General features: G+C 45.9%; 1 protein-coding gene across 4 annotated transcripts in view; it reads right to left on the reverse strand.

Moving 5' to 3' along the window:
- Nucleotides 1–23,481, reverse strand: part of smtnb (smoothelin b) — a 161,737-nt gene that overhangs the window by 43,389 nt on the left and 94,867 nt on the right. For all 4 annotated transcript variants that reach the window (XR_014620145.1, XM_084322577.1, XM_084322576.1 and 1 more), the window contains one exon: nucleotides 8,246–8,339. Coding sequence is in view for 2 of the 4 variants with exons in the window: in XM_084322577.1 (XP_084178703.1) it covers nucleotides 8,246–8,339 (94 nt within the window). In the remaining 2 variants the exon portion in view is untranslated. The remainder of the gene's footprint in view (nucleotides 1–8,245; nucleotides 8,340–23,481) is intronic.

A 23,481-nucleotide genomic window follows, 5' to 3' on the forward strand; every position in this document is an offset into this window, starting at 1 on the left:
CCTAGTACACACACTGTGACACACACAGTATGAAAACACATGACCCGTGACTGCACTGTCCCTGCAGCCAAACGGGGGGGGGGGTTCTCAAAGCGTGCAGGCATGTCCAAACCAAATCTAGGAGGGAAAATTCCATCCGGCCTCGAGTCGGCCACAGCAATCTCTCTCGGTTTTCAAAGCCAAGGTCAAGGGAGGTGAGGGGGGGATGGGGGGGTGCTTTCTCTGCTTCAATTAAGGCAGTTGATTAGTTGAAATCCAGTTGTGTAAAACATTGCCCGCAAAAAGGCGCCAGCTCCGCGATGCGCAATCGCTTTCGAAAAATCACAACAAATCAAACGCGGCCCGATGGTGGATTAGATCAACGAGCCGGTTATGTAACGTGTTCTCAAAAAAGGGAAACGTGGCAGCCATGACTCAGTCACAACAAATGCAACATGCTCCTCTCACATGTGGCCCCTATGGATAGACCACTTCCCAGCCACAGGGGCCACAGCCAATTATGCTTTTTCATTCAATTCCAATTTACGCTGGGGGCCAACGTGCCTGAAGTGAAAGCCCAGAGAGCACTGTATCCCCTTGTGAACTCTCGCTCGATTGATTTATTAGATATTGCTTTATTTAGATTAGACTGAAATGTATCATCATCATACAGCATGAGTACAGTACGACGAAAAGAGGTTTGGCATCCAACCAGACTGTAAATGTAACTGTAAAGTGCAACAGTGATATACAATGTACAGGTGGTTAAACTGGGTATAAAATATATAAATTAGTACTACCGAGTATAGTGCTAATCAGATGCATGTACAGGGGGCAATAGTGGCTCAGGAGGTAGAGCGGTCGTCTGGTAGTTCGGAAGGTTCCTGGTTCAATTCCCACTCCTCCTGGGGCAGCATGTCGAAGTGTCCTTGAGCGAGTGTCCTAACTGCTCCCGATGAGCAGGTTGGCACCTTGCACGGTTACCTCCGCCATCGATGTGTGAATGTGTGAGTGAATGGGTGAATGTGAGGCACAAAAAAGCTGCTATATAAATGCACAATTTACCATTTATGATTATTATTATGTACAGTGATACAGGTATAAAGACACTATGGTAGTAAGTCGGACCAGCAGCGTAACTAGTAAGGGATATGTACAGATATAGATGTAGCATCTACAGATGTGTAAAAAGGACATGTTTTTATGTCTTTGGATGTCCATCGCGTGGTGACCAGAGCAACGTCTGGGAAAATCCCTGCTGCTATTGGATAATGAGAGTTGTTTTGTGTTCTAAAATAACTACAAGCAGCGTGCACTCTTCCACGTGGACGCCAAAACAGAAAAAGAAGAAAAGAAAACCCCAAGGGTATTCTTAGCGCTGAGTTCAAAGTTGAGTAGTTTACCTCCCTTGGGAACTTGAGGGACACAGCAGTGCATTCCACCGTTTGAGCCGCTGCAAACTGGTCATTTCCTAAATCACAGCCTCTTACAGCGTGCGCCAGAATGCCGGCCTACGGTTCACACATGTTCACCGAGCAGAAGTTTGAAAATATTGCACGGTTAAAGGAACAGTTGATTAAAAAAGTTAAGTTTGCTTAGTTTAGGAGATATCTGCTGTAGAGATATCTGCTGTAGAGACATCTGCTGTAGAGACATCTGCTGTAGAGATCATTTGCTCTAGAGATATCTGCTGTAGAGATATCTGCTGTAGAGATATCTGTTCTAGAGATATCTGCTGTAGAGACATCTGCTCTAGAGATATCTGCTGTAGAGATATCTGCTGTAGAGATATCTGTTCTAGAGATATCTGCTCTAGAGATATCTACTCTAGAGATATCTGATGTAGAGATATCTGCTGTAGAGATATCTGCTCTAGAGATATCTGCTGTAGAGATATCTACTCTAGAGATATCTGATGTAGAGATATCTGCTGTAGAGATATCTGATGTAGAGATATCTACTCTAGAGATATCTGCTCTAGAGATATCTGCTGTAGAGATATCAGCTCTAGAGATATCAGCTGTAGAGATATCTGCTCTAGAGATATCTGCTCTAGAGATATCTGCTCTAGAGATATCTGCTCTAGAGATATCTGCTGTAGAGATATCAGCTCTAGAGATATCAGCTGTAGAGATATCTGCTCTAGAGATATCTGCTCTAGAGATATCAGCTCTAGAGATATCTGCTGTAGAGATATCTGCTGTAGAGATATCTGCCGTCATTCCGATACAAGGAGCTGAATGGCACTCTGCCTGTGGGGAGAAACTCAAAAGCAATGTCTCTTTCCAGAAATCATGACCCGGTTACTCAAGATAATCCATGGACCTTGTTGTGAGCATGTTTCATGTCGGAACTATTTTCTACCGAACTACACCCCCATAATAATAAAAATAATAATGGAGAGGCGGCTGGGTGGCGCAGCGGACATTGCGCTCGTCACCAACGCAAGAGACACAGAGTTCAAATCCGGTGGTGTTGCCTGGGCTGGCCGTCATACTGGCTCAATTGGCAGAGTCAGCGGGTGGAAGTCGATTGGTGGTAATCTGGACGTTGTGGACAGCGACTCCTACAGGGCGGTTGGGGACGCCTGCACAGCAGAGACAGGAAATAGCGGGGGTAGTGTGAGCCTCCCACACGTTACACCTCGCCAATGAGAGTCCGCGCTGGCAGGTGAAAAGATGTGACAGGCTGCCTCCTTGTGTACCGGAGGGGACACGTGATGCAAGGCTTCTATCCTCCCTATGACCGACCTGTGTGGGGCATATGCGAGCAACGTTCAAGACAGGGGAGGGGAGAATTGGACATTGGGATGGGAGAAAAATAGAAAATAAGGAGAGTGGATAAAAAAATAATAATAATAATGGATGGGTAGCAAAATATTATTTTTTATTGATCTTTAAAAATGTTGGGGCGAACTGCCCCTTTAAGTGTGGGCTCCTTTGTTTGGGAGGTAGATACAGCCAAACCTCCCCCCCCCCCCCCCCCATCCCCTAATCTAAAGTTTATCCCTGCTCTCACCCTGTCCCAACCCCCTGGAGAAACGCTGGCCAGCCCCACCCTCTCCTTTCCTTTGCTGACCACAAGCTTCCTGTGTCTTTGTGCGTCCATTTCAACAGGCCTTCCTTCCCCCACAGCTCCTCTGCTCTCTTCCAAGGTGGGCTCCCCTGGCGCTGACCCCAGTTTCACCCTGACCGAAATTGTTAGGCTCGGATAAAGTGGGGAGAGAGCGGCCAGGGAGCCATGTGTAAAAACAGGCCTCAGATCAGCTTTTCTGTTCCGTTCGGTTCAGCTCAGTTCCGTCCCGGCCGGGTGCATTGGCTTTAAATAGTAGTGAAGGTGTGGCTGTGGGTTTCCCACCCTTAACCCCACTACCAACACCGGGCCGGGCCACACAGAACGACACTCCTGATTACGTTTTTCTTTTTGTCAAAAATAAATATAATATAATTATATATATTAAGGCTGTCAAAGTTAACACGGTATTAACGTGTTATCGCCCGATTCTATTAACGCCACTATTTTCTTTAACTCACGATTAACTTTGAAGAAAAATACTTTTAATTATTTTTTTACTTTTATTTTTTATTATTAGACTTCACTCAGGTGTATTATTGATGCTCTCATTGATACTATGTTTGTTTCTGAAGTGTGTGTGTGTGTGTGTGTGAGATATATAGAGAGAGAGAGGGGGGTGAGAGAGATGAGGAAGGGGCAAGAGAGAAAGAGAGCTGGGAGAGTGTGTGTGTGAGAGAGAGGGGGGGGGTGTGAATGAAATTAATGAATGAAAACTTTATTTAACAGATTGCAGAATGGGTACAATACAGTACGGCTCAATACACACAATTGTTAAGGGGATGCAGACCTGAGAAAGACATTTGTCTTGTTTCCATCAGGGTCCCCCATTTTCAATTCATAGTGACATTTATGACATACACAACATACGTGACATTTATGGCATAGGGACATATAGGTATTTAGTACGGATACATTTGTGACTTAAACGGTATTCAAATATACAGTACTGTTACCCCTAGATCCTGACAGAGTATATACATATGATGGGGAGGGGACTGTACATTAGGAGGGGGTGGGTGGGTGGGAGAGAAATATACATACGGCGGGGAGGGAATAATACATGCAGTGGGGAGGAGACTGTCTATTAGGAGGTGGTGGGGGTTTTGGGCATTTACGGTGGCCAGTTTCGAATTGCAGCCTCCCGTAGGTGCTCTTTAAGAGCGGTTTTGAATGTGGGTAGGGATTCACATTCCTTTACAGCTTTGGGTAGGGCGTTCCACATTGATGTGGCATAATTGCGAAACGTGTTTAGTCCCTTGTTTGAGCCGAATCTGGGTTTAACATGATTTGTTGAGCTTCCTCTGGTGTAGTGGTTGTGGTATTCACTGACCTTTGGGAAGTATTTTGACATGTACATGGGTACCCTAGTCGTATAGTGTATCTTGTAGACCAGGCCCATTGCAAGTTGCTGTACTCTGTCGTCTGACCAGTTTGTTTTGTGATGTTTGTAATTTTGTTTTAAGCGCTTTTGAGGTGCTTTGGTACCATGAGGCGCATAGTCGTAGTACCCTTGAATGAGTGCTCCTGCCAGAGTCTTCAGGGTATTCTTGTTTACCAGAGAGGAGATCCGGCACAAGAATCTAGTTCGTTGGTTGACTTTTTTTATTACATTGGATGCCATTTTGTCACAGGAAAGATTTGCCTCTAGGATGGAACTAGTGCACTGCAACCTTGCCCAGGCCCGACGGGGCCCGGCCCGGCCCGGCCCGGCCCGGCCCGGCGGGTTCGGGCTGGGTAGGGCTTTTTTTTTAATAAATAATTCGGGCTCGGCCGGGCCCGGGCACCGCCGTTTTTTTTTTTTTTTTTTTTTTTTATTGCGTTTTTTTATTTTTATTTATATAACTAGGGTTATATGATAACCTTCGTTTTAAGATTCGCTTTCTCTTTTGCGCCAGAGAAACATTTGGATGTAATTACTGCAGCGCGCAGAGAGAACTCAGGGGACAAGTTCAACTCGATTGGTTGTGTTGGAATATAGCCAGTTGGCGAACGTTTTAATTTGTTCTTGGGATGTATGTAGCCGGTTTTGTTAACGGTGTTCAACGCGTTGCTGACGTCTGGTGAGTGATGTTTACTATTTGCTGGGTCGCGACTGCTACTTGTTTTGTTGTGATTTTCATTACGTTGCTCTGCTCGAAATCTGATTTCTGTTTTCTGTTTGTTTGTTTGACTGAGTAGGCTATTGTGTGTCGTGTGTGTGTGTGTGTGCGTGTGTCAAAGAAGCCTTCAATACGTTTTACGAGGCTGATGTGTGACAGTGTGAGTCAGTCTATATAAGCGAGCACTGGGAGAGACGGCATTGCGAAACAGGCTATGTAAATGCTTCTTAGTTTTGTTTATTTATTACGTTCATATAAAACCGTGTTTCGAATATTTAAAACAAATACAAAATTTTTTTTATTTTAATAATAATAATAATAATAATAATAATTTTTTTCGGGTTTTCACGCGGGCTAGGGCTTAAAATATTATTTACAGTCGGGCTTATTTTCGGGCAGGGCCTGAAGTTCAAGGGCTCGGGCAGGGCTCGGGCTTTATTTCAAGGCCCTTGCAGACCACTAGATGGAACCCAGGTAGGTAATTTCATCTTTCCTTGTGACAATATTGTCACCCACTGCAACTGAGAAGCCGTCGGTCTTGCCGAGTTTGTTATTTGAACCGAAAAGAATGGACTCCGTTTTGCCCATGTGTAATGATAGTTTGTTATCAGCGAGCCATATGCAGATTTTGCCTAGTTCCGAGCTGAGGGTTTTTTCAACCTGCAACTTGTTCTTGTCAGGGATGTGTGTGATTACTCAGCCCTTGTGTGGGTGAATGTAACAAGTTCCTAACGTTTTCTTTCCCCTATTATTTCATGCACACATTATTCATTGTTTTAAATTATTATTTTCTTTTAAGTTATTGTGTGCATCACTGTTTTGAATCTGATGCAAATTTGCAATGCATGAGGGTCATCCTTTTGTGTTAAATGGCTGCATAAAGCAAGCATTTGTTGACTCTCATGTTGATAAGAGTATTAAAACTTGGAACTTGAAAAAGATCCGTTTAAGGTAGATAATCTTTTTTTTATTAAATCGATTAATTTGCAATTAATCGCAAGTTAACTATGGACAATCATGAGATTAATCGCGATTAAATATTTTAATCGATTGACAGCACTAATATATATATATAAAGCTTATAAAGGTACATATATACCTTGAAACCATAGATGATTGCATAGCCCAGCTACAGTACATATTCTATTCCACTGTATTTTTATTCTAATTTAGTGTATATACACTACTACATCCGGCACAATTGTACAGCCAGTCCTATATTCTATTCTATTGTATTTTAATTTTATTTAGTTTATATATTCCATTTTATTCTACCTTAACCCTTTAATCGCCAAGGACGACTTTAGACGTCATTCCTCGCCATGCGTAATCTGCCAATGACGTCGTACAGCGTCTTTGAGATCAATATTTCAAAAATCTGTCATGGCAATCATATTTCACCCACGGAGACTTGAGACTTGCTGTTGATCTCCTCTCAACTCTCTAACGGTTCAAGACCGCCATCTGGTGGTGACTGAAGTGACGCGCCGGAAGTGGTGCTCACCCATATTTTGTCCGGCCACTCGCTATCGCTAGCGGGACTCCAGCTTGATACACTGGATAACGATCCGTTGCCAATAACTCGATAAACAACATGATTTGGACGTATATAGTATTATACAACCTGGAACTGGACCAACTAGATCGACATCCCATAATAGCGAACTTTCTGCTCCACGCTGACCGCCCAACGCTACGAGGAAGCCGTGGTGAGTTTCAGCGTGTTTGATTAATATTATACATGCAAACTGCTATGATCAACATATCACCCATACTACATGAATCATTTAACGTCGGCCACAGACTTATAAACCCCCCCCCCCCCCCCCCCCTCCGGTCACCAGCAGATGATGAGGCATGACGATTAGGACCTTGTACAATTGAAATTTTTAATCTGACATCAATCGGTATCAAACTACATTTGATGATTTAATATATGTATTTGTGGCTATAACTCACGTTCTATGGAATGCTGCAGAAAACGATAACATATTTATACTTTAGACCATATTTTAGTATGAATGTGTGAATGAAAAAGTAGAACGTTACTACATCCTAAATGATAGATACTTGATGTTGAATGGGCCATAGTAATGTCAATTTAGCAATACAATTTAAAAAGTTATAGCCCTGCAAAGAAGGGGAACATCTCCATAGACAAATAGAGTTGGCAGAGGACGGTATAAGGATGGATATAAGCGTGGCAGAGAAAGGGTTAATTGTCTGTTAATGTTGCACCAAATGACCAAAACAAATTCCTTGTACGTGCAAACTTTACTTGACAATAAGGACCTTTTTTATTCTGATTCCGATTCTGATACAACAGGACTGGAATTAGTGTTTGTTGGTGGCTGCCTAACAACCACTTCACACCACGGGTCTCCTAAACAGACAAGACCATTAACTACATTTACAATGTGTGCCTGACTCATGTATCCTGCTCTTTTTATAGCCCCATTCATCGCCATCTTAGGTGAGAGTGTGTGTTTACAAGTCACAATGGTTCCAATGCACTAAAGGGACATTCATTCGCTCTTGAAGTCGAGCATTCATCACCGCTGGACCGATACGGCAGTTTAATGAAATTACTTCACCCTCACAGCCGGAGTCATTGAGCCCCTGAGAGACTGTAAGGTGTCTCCTAAGCTGTTAATCAAGTGTAAAGCGGCCAAACAAGCCTGGACTAATATGACCCCCTCCTGACCGCGGCCTCGGGAGAAAGGCTCCTTTGCGGCGCTGGCTATTTTAACAAGCGGTCCAGAGGAAATTGCTCGGAGAGGATACAGGTACAGGTAACAGAGGTGGTCCCAGTGTTTGCCTTTAAGACATTTAGTCCCTATCCAAACTTGACCTTTAGGGGAACGTTCACAGTGTCTGCACGTGGCACTTTCATGTTTAAAAAAAGGCAGGGTGAAAAACTAAAAAAAATAAAAGGCCTACGGTCCTTAGCGTGGGTGAGAGTAAATTGAGTTAGCTTGCGGTATGAGGCCTTTTTGTGAAGAGACGGTATGTAGACCTGCTGCCAAAAAGGAAGAAACTGCTAATTTGAAGGGAAGTAACGTGGTGATTAGCGGCGAACAGCTGTGTCTCACCTGTCCTGTCTCTGCCTTGCTTCTGTTGGCCGTGCAGATCCCAGATCTGTGGTCTGATCCGCTCTCGCTCGCCAAGGCCCTCGCTCTCGCAGTCCTGGAAAAACAACAAATCAAAATCAAATCAAATGTATTTGTAAAGCCCGCAATCACACGTTAATGTCCCTATGGGCTGGACAAGTCTTCTTTAAACAAGTCAAGAAGAAACATCACAATGAAATCCAAAACAACACTCCCAGACATACCCCAGCAAAGGTAAGGAAAAACAACAGTGCTTTTCAATACATTTTAGTCTCAAAGCCGCCTTTCATTTCTTAGCTCATGACGTTCTAAAGCAGAGTCCAGGAGCACAGCCAGTCACCACCAAAAAGACGGCCAATCTCGGACGGCGATCGCCGGCACAGTGAAAACACCATGCCGGAGGTTATTGGCAAATCACAACAGCCTTGTGTTGGGAGGTCAAGGTCAAACGCTCCTCAAAGAGAAGCAGCCTCGGTGAGGTCATGGCGGGGGCCCGTCGGCTGAGATAATAAAAGGTCCGTTTTCCCCTCGTTTTACCTTGAGAGAGACACACCCCACGTACCCAAGTGAGCCATGATAGAGAAACCGCCCTGGAGGTCAGTGAGGTAGCGGTGGGTGAGCCATGAACTGCAGCCAGTGACCACCGTGAGGCGAGAAACCCACCGATAAACCATTAAAACAACTCATTTATGCTATTTTATTTTCTTGTTTAACCTCGTGTCATGATTCTCATACTACTCGCCATCATGGATACTATGAGTTCATATGACAACAGATTTACATCCGCTTCACAGAAACCCAAACTCTTCTCGCTGGGCTGGTGGCAGCGAAGGAGTTGGTAGCTCTGCGCTGGAAACCGCCTCATTCGCTCGTTCTCAGAGCGTGGACTGATGTATTTGGACATTGTATACTTAGGAACGAAGGAGGCAACAACTACAATGTGGAATAATCTGGCGGTACAGTTGAAACCCCAAGTTGAGATAAGATAGTGGCGGTACCTTGACCTCAGGGGGGGGGTCTCAGTGGGTTCTTCTTTTTCTTTTCTCTACTTATGTAAATCTGTATTGTATATTCTTTAATTATCATTTCGTTTGTCTTTTCCTTTTCATAAAAGTGAATACATTTTTTTTTATATAATCTTGCTGCATTAAATAAAAACACAAAAAAGATTCACATGCACTAAAAAGGTGGCTGTGGTCACTACATCACTAACTAAATCTCAACACCACTGCAGGGATTAAAGCAAAAAGAAAATCTCCTGACTGAACTTTTTTTCAGGCCAAGTCATATTCTTATTTTAACCTCCACTGTATTTATTTTTTTAATAGCGTTAGTGTTTTAAGGGAGCCTACTTGTAGAGCCTGCTTGCCTCAACGACTACCGCCCTGTAGCTCTCACCTACATAGCCATGAAGTGCTTTGAGAAGCTAGTAAAGGGCTACATCTCCTCCTCCCTCCCCACCAACCTGGACCCCCTGCAATTTGCATACCGCCCCAACAGGTCCACGGAGGACGCCATAGCCCATGTGCTGCACACAGCAGCATCACACCTGGACGCGTGAATACTTTCCCCAATGTGGTTGTCCTTCCGCGTTCGGTTTATGCGGCCTGATTGGCCACTGACGCTTCTCTCAGCGCCCAATCGCAGAGGAGAGGAGAGTGGGAGAGAGGAGAGGAGGAGAGGGGATGTCGATTGATATGAATAGCTAGTTACGTTAATATAGAGAGATGAAAACAATACGTTATTTATATTGATGTGATGTCGATTGATATGAATAGCGTGTTACGTTAATATAGAGATGAAAACAATACGTTATTTATATTGATGTGATGTCGATTGATATGAATAGCGCGTTACGTTAATATAGAGATGAAAACAATACGTTATTTATATTGATGTGATGTCGATTGATATGAATAGCGCGTTACGTTAATATAGAGAGATGAAAACAATACGAAGAAATGGGCTACGTTAATATAGAGATGAAAACGGGCTACGTTAATATAGAGAGATGAAAACAATACGAGGAAATGGGCTGTGGAACTGAAGGACTTGGGCTGTGGAACTGAAAGCTAGGCGCAACGCGATTGGGCACTGAGAGAAGAGTCAGTGGCCAATCAGGCCACGCAAACCGAACGCGGAAGGACAACCACCTTGGGGAAAGTATTCACGCCACCTGGACAAGAGGCAGGGGAACTATGTGAGAATGCTGTTAGACTACAGCTCAGCATTCAATACCATAGTCCCCTCCAAACTCATAGCCAAGCTCAGGGACCTGGGCTTGAACTATGACCTCTACCAGTGGGTCTTGGACTTCCTGACTGGCAGACCCCAGGTGGTGAGAGCAGGCAACTGCACCTCCTCATCCATCACTCTCAACATAGGGGCCCCCCAGGGCTGTGTTCTGAGTCCCCTCCTCTACTCCCTGTACACACATGACTGTGTGGCACAGCGGAACAACAACACAATCATCAAATTTGCTGACGACACAGTAGTGGTGGGTCTGATCTCTGCAAACGACAAGAGGGCCTACCTGGAAGAGGTCAAGGTCCTAGCGGGATGGTGTCAAGAGAACAGCCTCTCCCTGAACGTCAGCAAAACAAAGGAGATGATCGTGGACTTTAGGAGGTCGGGGGTCAGGGACTACAGCCCCCTCAGCATCGACGGGGGCACCGGTTGAGAGAGTGAACAGTTTTAAGTACCTCGGAGTCCACATATCCGAGGACTTGACATGGACCACACACATCGACAGTGTTGTGAAGAAGGCACAACAACGCCTCTACTTCCTCAGGCGCCTAAGGAAGTTCCAAGTCAGTCAGAAGATCCTTAAGAACTTCTACTCATGTACAATAGAGAGCATCCTGACTGGCAATATCACCTCCTGGTTTGGGAATAGCACCGCACAAGACCGTAGCAGACTACAGAGAGTGGCCCGTTCAGCCGAACGCACAATTGGAGGGGGGCTTCCCACTCTCCAGAACATTTACAACAAGCGGTGCATGGGTAAGGCTAAGAGAATTATCAAAGACTCCAGCCACCCAAACAACTGCCTCTTTGAACTGCTGCGGTCAGGCAAGCGATACCGGAGTCTTTTGGCAAGCACAGAAAGACTCAGAAGAAGCTTCTATCCCCAGGCCATCAGGATGCTTAACGAACAATAACACTATGTAACAACCATCAAATGCACTCACAGCACACACATCCACACGCACACTCACACTTTAAACAAACAACTCACTGCAGCACCCACTTACACACTTTAGAACACCTAAACACACTTTATATTTATTGGTAAAGAATTTGCACTACAACTAGGGATGGGAATTGATAGGATTTTATCGATACGATTCCATTATCGATTCTGCTTATCGATTCGATTCTTTATCGATTCCCTTATCGATACCTGATCAATTTATAATTTAAATAAATAAATTGAAAATGCAACAGAACTACATTTAGTCATTTAGCTGACGCTTTTATCCAAAGCGACTTACAAGTTCTGTACGACAAGCCATCAGGAAGGGCACAACTCTATCAGCTGAGCAACAATGTTCATCAAAGTGTTGAGTGCTAAAGTGTAGGTTAGTTTATTAGGACAAGTGCATGACAGTACGGTTAGTTAGGGTTAGATATTTTTTTTTTTATTCAGATAATGGTTGAAGTGCGTCTTTAGTCGACGGCGAAAGATTGGATGGGTTTCGGCTGTCCTAACTGGGGTGGGTAGTTCATTCCACCATTGTGGGGCAAGGACTGAGAATAGGCGACTTCTCTTTGATGACCCTCCCGGAGCTCGGATAGGAGTAGGTCTGAGGCGGCCAGAAGATGCAGAGCGTAGGGGTCTAAGCTGGTTAGAATAACATGCAACTTGACATTTCTGATTGTCATTTATTGTTGAGCCCCCATGTCAGAAAAATACAAAAACTGTAAAAAATAAAACATTAACTATAGCCTACACTTAAATAAAATAATGTATTTGAGATTCTCTTAAAATGTATTTATTTTTTTATTCTTAAACTAATTTAATCTATTGAATAACAGGTTGTTATTCCTCTGACTTCTGTCTCTCACTCACACACTCTCTCTCACACACACACACACACACACACACACACACACACACACAGAGAGAGAGAGAGAGAGAGCTCCCCGGGCCCCTGTCCTATAAGGTATTGGCTTGTGTTGCTACACGGACACATTTGTATGTTGCACCACTGTACTTCCTGGCTTACAGTCTTGTAAACAAACATTCCGTCTCTCATTATATGTGAACTAAAGAGTACAAGGTTTACACAACAGCCCCCACCTGCTGTTTTATTGTATTTGTACCTGTACTATCCGCTGTCAGCTGTTTATCTCTCTTTGTGAGCTTGATTAAATAGCGTTAGCTCACGTTAGCTCCGCGGCTAATTTTAGCTCAGCCTGATCTAAATCAATGACTAGGTTCTAAAGCATTCAAGTAGTTTTCACTGCACATAGAAGTAGCCAAACAGCAGGAGCATTTCGGGAGCATATTACCAAAACCCAGGCAATTTCGAGCCATTAAGGAATCAAATAGAGTCTGCCATGGCTACATGCTAACGGCTAACATTATTGCGCAACTGTAGGCAGCGATAAGGGAATCGAAAGTCACGGGAGCCACACGGTTCCAGGCATCGGCCAATTAGGGTTTTCGATTCCCATCCCTAACTACAACCCATACCTCATTACACCTTACTGTAAATTGTACCTAAATTGTACCTCATCCCATTTCTGCTTTGCACTATATAGTATATTGTATGGTAACTCAGTTACTTCTACTCTGCATTGAACATTGTACATAAATTGTACATATACTGAACACTTGTGCCTACGTACGTGACTTCTATTTTATACTTGCTATACTTATTTAATTTTATACTTATCTATTTTTGTCTAGCACAGTCTCTGGAGCGTAACAGAAAGAAGCATTTTGTATAAAAGTATTCTGTACTTCTGTATGACAACTAATAAAAGAAACTTGAAACTACTGTCCTGACTACTGTTGTGCCAGGCAGGGAGGCTGTGTGCTGGAGAGCGTGAATGCAAGTCTTGTGGCTAGCTTCTGATTGATGGCGAGCTAGCACCCTTTTCCCATTACTTTGAACCATGACCTAAAAGGCTGGTTATCATACAAACAAGGGACTAAACACGTTTCGCAATTATGCCACAACAATGTGGAACGCCCTACCCACAGCCGTAAAAAATTTTTTAATCCTCAGTGTTTCCCACAGGATTTAGTGAGACTGTGGTGGTGGGTGAACCTCGGCCCCTGTAGGGGGGTCCACATTGCATGCCCCCCCGGAACTTTTTTTTTTTCTTTTTTAGTTTTAAAGTTAAATGCATCAATCTGGTGCACTTTGAGAGCAAAATTAAGAGGCTAGATCCATGATGAACTTTGGGCTCAAAACACAAAATCGACTAGACACTAGAGCATACATTTCAGCCATCAAAGAAACATTTCAGCCATCAAAGAAATTAAGCAAAAGTGGTGTTGAACTAGTTTATTTTTTAGAAGAAAAAAAATATATATACTGGATTATTATTACGACTACTACCACTGCCAATACTACTGATGCATCCCTATTGGCAAACTTTATATAAAAAAAAATATATGAATCAAAACATTATATAAATATAATCAAATTGACGGAAATCCGTCATCAAGACGGAACGCTTTAATGCCTGCCACTGTCACAGTCCCACTGTTGTGTCACAGCTAAAGCGTTCAGCCCGGGAGCGTTCAGCATTAAGATGGCACCTCTACCAGCTCTCCTGGTCCACCACCCTGCCTGGCATCACCTCACCCCGCCTGGCATCACCTCACCCCGCCTGGCATCACCTCACCCCGCCTGGCATCACCTCACCCTGCCTGGCATCACCTCACCCTGCCTGGCATCACCTCACCTGGCATCACCTCACCCCGCCTGGCATCACCTCACCCCGCCTGGCATCACCTCACCCCGCCTGGCATCACCTCACCCCGCCTGGCATCACCTCACCCCGCCTGACATCCCCTCGCCCTGCCTGGCATCACCTCGCCCGACATCACCTCACCCTGCCTGGCATCACCTCACCCCGCCTGGCATCACCTCACCCCGCCTGGCATCACCTCACCCCGCCTGGCATCACCTCACCCCACCTGACATCACCTCACCCCGCCTGGCATCACCTCACCCGCCTGACATCACCTCACCCCGCCTGGCATCACCTCACCCTGCCTGGCATCACCTCACCCCGCCTGGCATCACCTCACCCTGCCTGGCATCACCTCACCCCGCCTGGCATCACCTCACCCCGCCTGACATCACCTCGCCCCGCCTGGCATCACCTCACCCGCCGACATCCCCTCGCCCGACATCACCTCGCCCGACATCACCTCACCCCGCCCGGCATCACCCCGCCCGACATCACATCACCCCGCCCGACATCACCTCACCCCGCCTGGCATCACCTCACCTCGCCCGACATCACCTCACCCCGCCCGGCATCACCCCGCCCGACATCACCTCACCCCGCCCGGCATCACCCCGCCCGACATCACCTCACCCCGCCCGGCATCACCCCGCCCGACATCACCTCACCCCGCCCGGCATCACCCCGCCCGACATCACCTCACCCCGCCCGGCATCACCCCGCCCGACATCACCTCACCCCGCCCGGCATCTGGCCTCTCAGCACAAAACGCAGTGCTCCCTCAGCCAGACAACAGCGCAGCAGTCTGGCATTAATCTGCATCGATAGAGGAAAGTCCCAGTGGGAGGGAGATCTTTAAGGAGACGCACGGGAGCTTTTGGCACGTGGAGAGGAAAGGGGAGAGGTGGGGAGGTGAGGAACAGAGAGGGGAGGAGAGGACGTAGAGAGGGAGGGGGAGGGAATGAGAGAGGGAGGGGAGGAGAGCAAAGGAGAGGATGAAGAGATAGAGGAGGGGACACGAGAGGAACGGACAGGACAGAGAGAGAGGAGGGGAGGAAAGGAGAGGATGGAGAGAGTATCATAAAGGAGAGGACAGAGAGAGAGAGGAGGGGAGGAAAGGACAGAGAGGGGGATGAGAGGAAAAGAGAGGATGGAGAGAGAGGATGGGAGAGGAGAGGAGAGGATAGGACAGAGAGAGAGGAGGGGAGGAGGAGAGGGGAGGAGAGGAAAGGAGTGCACAGGGCAAGAGAGGAGGGGAGGAAAGGACAGAGAGAGGAGGGGAGGAAAGGAGAGGACAGGGAGAGAGAGGAGTGGAAGAGAGCAAAGGAGAGGATGAAGAAAGAAGAGGGGGAGATGAAAGGAGAGGACAGGGAGAGAGGAGGAGAGGACAGGGGGAGAGAGGAGGAGAGGACAGGGGGAGAGAGGAGAGCAAAGGAGAGGAAGAGAGAGGGAGGCAAAAGATGTAGAGGCTGCCACCACTGCAGGGCTTCTGCTGCTTGACCTTAGGCTTCTCCATGCGGGGCTCAGCTGTCCAAACACCAAGTCCTCTACACACATACACACACACACACACACACCCCCACGTATTCTCCAAAGCCTCACATACCCTTCTATTATAATGCTTTTGTGAAAATCTATTGGCAAGAATCCTCTGTGTGGAACCACAGTAAATGTCAAACATAACCACAGTAAATAATGTTAAAACAATAAGGTATTTGGCCAGATGTCATAGAGTATAAGAATAGTCAAACCAATGTGTGGGCTGGGTCCTCGATTCTGGAAAAATATACAGCGTTTGACCTAAAATACACTGAAAGCAAACAATCAAACTATACTTACGCCACATTTACAGCCTACAACTATGTCCAGAAAACATATTCACAACCTCTTAAAAACACAATGCATGCATACCCTTAAACAAAGCACAAATACAAGCATACACACCCACACAAGCTGCCACAACACAGGAATGAACTTTGCACCACTCAAATTATACTTAGGTAATTTCCAAATGTGCGAGAGGTTCAATATTTATTCACATTTATGGACATTAAAGTATCTCCGTGCTACACACAAACACAGCTGTAATATGTGACCTGTGGCTGTGTATTCGTGATAAGATGACGTAGATAGCAGTGTGTAAAATGACACGCCTGATAAAGAGGCTGTTCCTCACGCGTCTGGGTAGTTTTAGGAGGTAAAAGCACTCGCCTACCACCGCAGAGACTGAGGGGTCTTCTGGCTTGGTCAGATGAACAAAGAACACAATTGGCAGTGTTGGCAGGTGGGAAGCCGGTAGGGTATCCTGGTCGTTGCAATAGACCCGTTCGCTGTATACAAAACATACAGTGTTCGAGCCAATCAGCAATACCAACTGAGTCACGTGACTAAGTTGCCTGGGATCTGCTGCGCTAAAAGAATACGACAGGGCTCTATGGAGAAACCATGACACTCCCTAGACTAAAAGTTGTTTCAAACGAAAACGGCTGGATGTCATTTAGCCAAATCAGCATGGCTGCGAGTGTGAGTCTTTCACCCTTTACATATCTAGCTTTGGCATGGATTGATTGTTTAGATCGTTAGCATGGCTAACAAATGCAAATATATTGTAGTCCGCCCCGTTGTTCTGACCAGGAGGATTACGTTCCTTTCTGCTCCGGTGATGCGCTCGCACAGAGTCTGACGTATACAGCAGGAAGGGGATCTGGAGGAGACAGCGTGACCCGCCGTGCATGTTACGCTCTACCAGTGAAACTCCTAGCAAGCTCCTAGCTGGTGAGATTCTGTTCAGAATTCCACCCCAAAACGCTCGTCTAAACGTAGCCTCAGTCACTACTTCACGTTTATTCATATGCGGAGGAAACAAAATACTGTCTACCGCTAAAAACAGCACATCCAATTGCATTGAAAGCATCTGGAATCACAACACTAGCCGACGCTTCGACTAGGTACAGGAGGGTTGATGGTGGCAGAGCAAAAGCTCTTATTTGCCAGATTTACAGTTAATTTACTTGTTAAAGAGAGACTGATTGTATGTTTATAGAGAGACATTTATAAAAACAATTTAATAGTTACAGTTGATATAATTGAATAGTTCAGCCTGCATTTGTTAGATCATGTGATACACTGGTTTTGTAAAACCACTGGCTGGCTGCTCTAATGCTGTGAGCATCATAGACTGTTGCTTTACCATACTTGATGGTACAGAAGCTGAAGCACTAGTTTAACAATTTACGTTATGTGCAGAGAAACAAGTTAAAAACAATTTATGCACTTTCAATAAAGCGGTTAAAAAAAACTGTTGGGGGAACGACGACGACTTCGTAACCTAGTTACTTTCAAAGTAACTAAGTTACTCTGATAATCAAGTAATCAGTAAAGTAACTTGGATTACTTTTTAAAGGAGTAATCAGTAATCAGTAATCAGATTACTTTTACAAGTAATCTGTGGCATCACTTCCTAATAGACAGTCTCCTCCCCACCGCATGTATATAATCTCTCCCCACCCTATGTATAGTTCTCTCCCACCCACCCACCCCCTCCTAATGCACAGTCCCCTCCCCATCCATCATATGTATATACTCTGTCAGGATCTATGGGTAACAGTACTGCATATTTGCATATCGTATATGTCACAAATGTAACAGTACTAAATACCTGTATGTCATGTATGTCCCTATGCCATAAATGTCATGTATGTTGTGTATGTCATAAATGTCACTATGATTTGAAAATGGGGGACCCTGATGTAAACAAGACGAAAGTCTCTCTGGTCTGCATCCCCTTAACAATTGTGTGTATTGAGCCGTACTGTATTGTACCCATTCTGCAATCTGTTAAATAAAGTTTTCATTCATTAATTCATTCACAAATTGGATAAAAGCACTTTGGATAAAAGCGCTATATAAATGCAGCCATTTACCACATGTATCGGAGAAGACATAGTAGTCTACACACCCTCCCCAGACCAACAGAGGGTAGCGCAACGTCCAGGACCGCAACACACACGCGGTCTGGCATAACTATTCAATTGGGGAGGCTTGCTGTTCTCATCACTACTTCAGATTTCCTGCCTTTACTAAACGGCAGCCTGTAAGAACACAATGAAAACCAGCTTTCCATCTGTAAACAATGTTGTCAGACTGGGGGAGACTGACACGGTATTGGCAGTCGTGTGAAAATGTAATAACTCACAGCTCTATGTCGTGAAAAAGGCTGTTCGCCATCCGCCCCCGGGACGAGGCCTACTGTGTGTAGAGTGAGCAAACACAAAAAGCCTGCTGCCGCTTTTTTACGAAACACACCTGAGGAGGCGAAGCCGCCGGGGAAACACCTCCTCCTTCATTCTGCTCCGGTGACCGTGACCTTCCTCCCACCAAGAGCGGGGCCTGAGCGTGAGGGCAGCAGGGGACATGGCAGCGGTGATACACATACGTTGTCTCAAGACTTTGTCCTGCATGTATCATCAAATGCGCATGTCGGTGTGAAATGTATGTGTGCCATCAGGGGAGGAAACTAACTTTTTGGCTTACCAGCCAACTGGCGAGTATCTGATTTTTTTTACCAGCCAAACAGATTTTTTACCAGACAAAAAAAATCGCTAATTGTGATAATTACTTCTTTGTATGTCAAGCCGTGTCAATGTTGTGTATGCATCTGGGTAGGCACACTGTGCCTTTAAGACAGCACGGTGGTCTTACGACAGTGCTGTGAAGTACCGTCAAGTGTTGTGGTAACGTCAGTTGGGTTGGTGTGCTGTTGTGCACAGTGCACTGGTTGAGCTAGCCCCTTTCGTGACTGCGATGTGCAAGCCAGGGGCTTTTGAGCATGAAATAAAATGTCTAACCTTACGTCGTAGTCCGGTGCTTTTTTGGAAACATTATAGTCATAACAGATACACCTAGCTGGCTGCTTTGAGAACACAGGGCTAACGTTAGCTAGCAAGCAGCTATAGCTAAAACGCTAACTAGAAGCGAACCACTGTATACAGTTCCAGTAGACTAACATTACACCTCTGTGATTTAAATGTGTCCTTAGTAACTTATACTCGAGGGTTGTACTAGGGTTGGATGCAGTTCCCCGTTGGTCAGTCTGTCTGTTTTCCATCTTCTGCTGTGTTTAACGTTATCAGTTTGCGAGTGCTCTTGATGGCTAGCCTAGTACCGCGGGACTTTTATTATTATATGTCCGCGGGTTGGCCAGTACTGCGCAAACGTTTATTAAACATTATATGTCCGCGGGTGGTCTTGTGCAGTGCTCTCGTGGCACTGTCAACTAAAGCGAACACTCAGAAGACGCGCACCGTTTGCCAGTGCAGTGATTGCAGAATGTTTTATTTTTTTGTATACTCGCCAGCAGGGGAGGAAACTAACTTTTTGGCTTACCAGCCAACTGGCGGGTATCTGATTTTTTTTACCAGCCAAACGTAAAAAATACCAGCATTTGGCCAGTAAAGTGGCCTAATTTCCTCCCCTGTGTGCCATTATTACTAGCATCAACTGTAATAATTGTGGAATATTACTATAGTGAGCTGTATGTGTATGAACCGAGCATCTCACTATAATGTACCTGTACTTTATTCGTGACAATAAACTACTACTACTACTACTACTACTACTACTACAGTAACTACTACACAGAGCGGGCCTGAGTGAAAGGGCAACACAGAGCAGGCCTGAGTGAGAGGGCAGGGGCAAATCTGTTTTTAAATAAAAGTATTTGTTTAGTTTGTAAACCGAATTGGACAGCGTTGGCTCACTTCCAATAGGTATAGCTATAGAGTTCCTCTAGCCACAAAAAAAACATATTTAAGAAGTCCTTGGCTTCATCCCACATGCCATTGCTCTGATGAATTCTTAAGATTGCAATTTTAACCATGGTACTGGTTAGGCATCTGAAGCTCTGTTTTTGTTGTTGTCGTTTCTCTTTTTGTCTATGTATTGGGCTGTTTTGGGTCAATGTCTTCTGTGCCGTTTGTATTGTGGTGAAGCCAAAGATCCACGAAAGTGGAGAAATAAAAATATCCATCCATCTATAATGCGTTGGTTGGAACGAAGTAGCAACAGCTTCCTACAGTAAAAACATGGGGCAGGTGTATATCGGGACCGGTCCTGTTCAGCTTCAGCAAGAGAGACGTCATGCCATTCAAGATGTCACATAATACGTCTAACGTGACAACAGAACGATGTAATTATTCTCAAGGCCCACCCTGAGACGGCCCCAATCAGTATTCGCGAAAAATGGGCGACGCATTCTCTTCCAACAGCCAGAAACCAGATAACCGAAACTCTTCCATGTGATGTCATACAGATGTGCCGTACTGTACAGCCGCCTAGGGGCTGTTCCATTGTCCCTCTCCGGCCCCCCCTCCTCCACGTCATTCCCTCACAGAGCTGTACACTTACAGAATATACGGTATCACAATGTCACAAATTAGGGGGACAAGACAAACTTTTGGGAGGGTATTATTCTCCTTTATTCGTTCCCTCGTGGCTCGTCAAGACGCCGAAGAGAGGCCCGAGATATTGTGATAACGTGAGAAAGGTCAACTTCCATGACGCTCTCCTCCTCCTCCTCCCGAGCACCACTTCCCACTTGGAATAGCCGAAGGAGGGGGAGAAGATGAACGTCTGAGCTGTAGACACAATTAAAAGAGAACAATTCATTCTCTTCCCCTCTTCTGCTGCTGCTTCCAGTCGACAGACAGACTGTGATCGTTTCACGGCTCCCACCAAACCACAGGGGACCGTATTTCTCGCAGGCGCCGGGGGGGGGGGGGGGGGGAGAGGTAGAAAGGAACCGGAGAGGCGAGCGAGAGAGCGGGCAGAGCGGCGGACCTGCTGCCAACCCCCATGCTGTCATTAGTGGCTTCTTCTCTGGCCTCGGGCTCCACAGTGGAGACCTGACGGAGTGGAACAGACACCCACACCGTGCCGCTCCAGCGGTCCCAGGCTTCTCTCTCTCTCTCTCAAGAGCTTCTCTCTCTCCCTCAAGAGTCTCTCTCTCACTCTCTCAAGAGCTTCTCTCTCTCCCTCTCTCACAAGCTTCTCTCTCCCTCTCACTCTCAAGAGTCTCACTCTCTCAAGAGTCTCTCTCTCTCTCAAGAGTCTCTCTGTCTAAGAGTCTCTCTCTCTCCCTCTATTTCTCTCTCAAGAGTCTCTCTCTCAAGAGTCTCTCTTTCTCCCTCTCTCTCTCTCTCTCTCAAGAGTCTCTCTCTCAAGAGTCTCTCAATAGTCTCTCTCTCCTCTCTCAAGAGTCTCTCTCTCTCACTCTCTCTCTCAAGAGTCTCTCTCTCTCAATAGTCCCTCTCTCTCTCAATAGTCTCTCTTTCTCCCTCTCTCTTTCCTGTGGCGGGGGCCCGTGGCCTTAAAACACAGATCATCATCATCCTCCTCATCGCTCTCTCCCCGTCTGGCCTCCGAGGGGACCGTTTGTGTGTCAGCCAGGGACTGTAATTGCGAAAGCGTTCAGACCCGTAAACTCCAAAACAGCCGACTGTCCGCTCACACCGACCACAGCAAGGCGTGGGCCATGTGGACTCCTCTGAACCCTCAAGAGCCACAAAAACAACAACAGCGAGGAGGACTGAGGAGCAGACCCCCCCACCCAGCCCCCCTCCCCCCATCCAGCCAGATGAGCTACTCCATGGATCAGCCGGGTTCCAATGGGTTCTTCCTCTTTCCCTTTTTTTGTGTTTTTCCATGGAAGCTAAATGATCCATCGCTCCACACTGCTGAGGTCAGATATCATGGCGTCAGGGTCTTCCATATGCCTCCTCCACATGGATTAGAGGAGGAACCCGACGGCTCAGTTTCCATTACTGCACGTCGAGGAGGGCTCCGGGAGCCGCACGCTCGGCCCACCTCCGATAAGTGAAATACAGTAGCTAGCAGGAATAATGTAAAGTAATCATTTCTGCATTACACACACACTGGGCGTCTGGAGGAGAGACAACCCACTAAGCCTCATTCTCATTTTTCACTTTATTGCACATCATCAAATGACAATCCAACTTTATTCTCTTACGTCAGCCTTTTCTCTCCCTCTTCTCAAATCCATCTACCGTGGCTTTCTCCTCAGTCAGACCTTTATATTTCCTCTATATTCCACAGACTCCCCTCGTCTTCCGGTCAGCTGAGGCCTCTGTCACAGTTCAGACCAGTCGTCCCTTTAAGCTGCCCTTTCCTCAGGTTTCTTACAGCATGTGGGTGGAGAGGGAACAGACAGGACACCGGTACAGTAGGTCTATCAGTGTACCTGGTGGTCTCTACTCAACACACAGGTCTATATCAGTGTACCTGGTGGTCTCTACTCAACACACAGGTCTATATCAGTGTACCTGGTGGTCTCTACTCAACACACAGGTCTATATCAGTGTACCTGGTGGTCTCTACTCAACACACAGGTCTATATCAGTGTACCTGGTGGTCTCTACTCAACACACACAGGTCTATATCAGTGTACCTGGTGGTCTCTACTCAACACACAGGTCTATATCAGTGTACCTGGTGGTCTCTACTCAACACAGGTCTATATCAGTGTACCTGGTGGTCTCTACTCAACACAGGTCTATATCAGTGTACCTGGTGGTCTCTACTCAACACACAGGTCTATATCAGTGTACCTGGTGGTCTCTACTCAACACACAGGTCTATCAGTGTACCTGGTGGTCTCTACTCAACACAGGTCTATATCAGTGTACCTGGTGGTCTCTACTCAACACAGGTCTATATCAGTGTACCTGGTGGTCTCTACTCAACACACAGGTCTATATCAGTGTACCTGGTGGTCTCTACTCAACACACAGGTCTATATCAGTGTACCTGGTGGTCTCTACTCAACACACAGGTCTATCAGTGTACCTGGTGGTCTCTACTCAACACAGGTCTATATCAGTGTACCTGGTGGTCTCTACTCAACACACAGGTCTATATCAGTGTACCTGGTGGTCTCTACTCAACACACAGGTCTATATCAGTGTACCTGGTGGTCTCTACTCAACACACAGGTCTATATCAGTGTACCTGGTGGTCTCTACTCAACACACAGGTCTATATCAGTGTACCTGGTGGTCTCTACTCAACACACAGGTCTATATCAGTGTACCTGGTGGTCTCTACTCAACACACATAGGTCTATATCAGTGTACCTGGTGGTCTCTACTCAACACACATAGGTCTATATCAGTGTACCTGGTGGTCTCTACTCAACACACAGGTCTATATCAGTGTACCTGGTGGTCTCTACTCAACACACAGGTCTATATCAGTGTACCTGGTGGTCTCTA

The sequence above is a fragment of the Notolepis coatsorum genome, assembly GCF_963971535.1.
Source record: "Notolepis coatsorum genome assembly, chromosome: 10".
NCBI lineage: Eukaryota > Metazoa > Chordata > Actinopteri > Aulopiformes > Paralepididae > Notolepis > Notolepis coatsorum.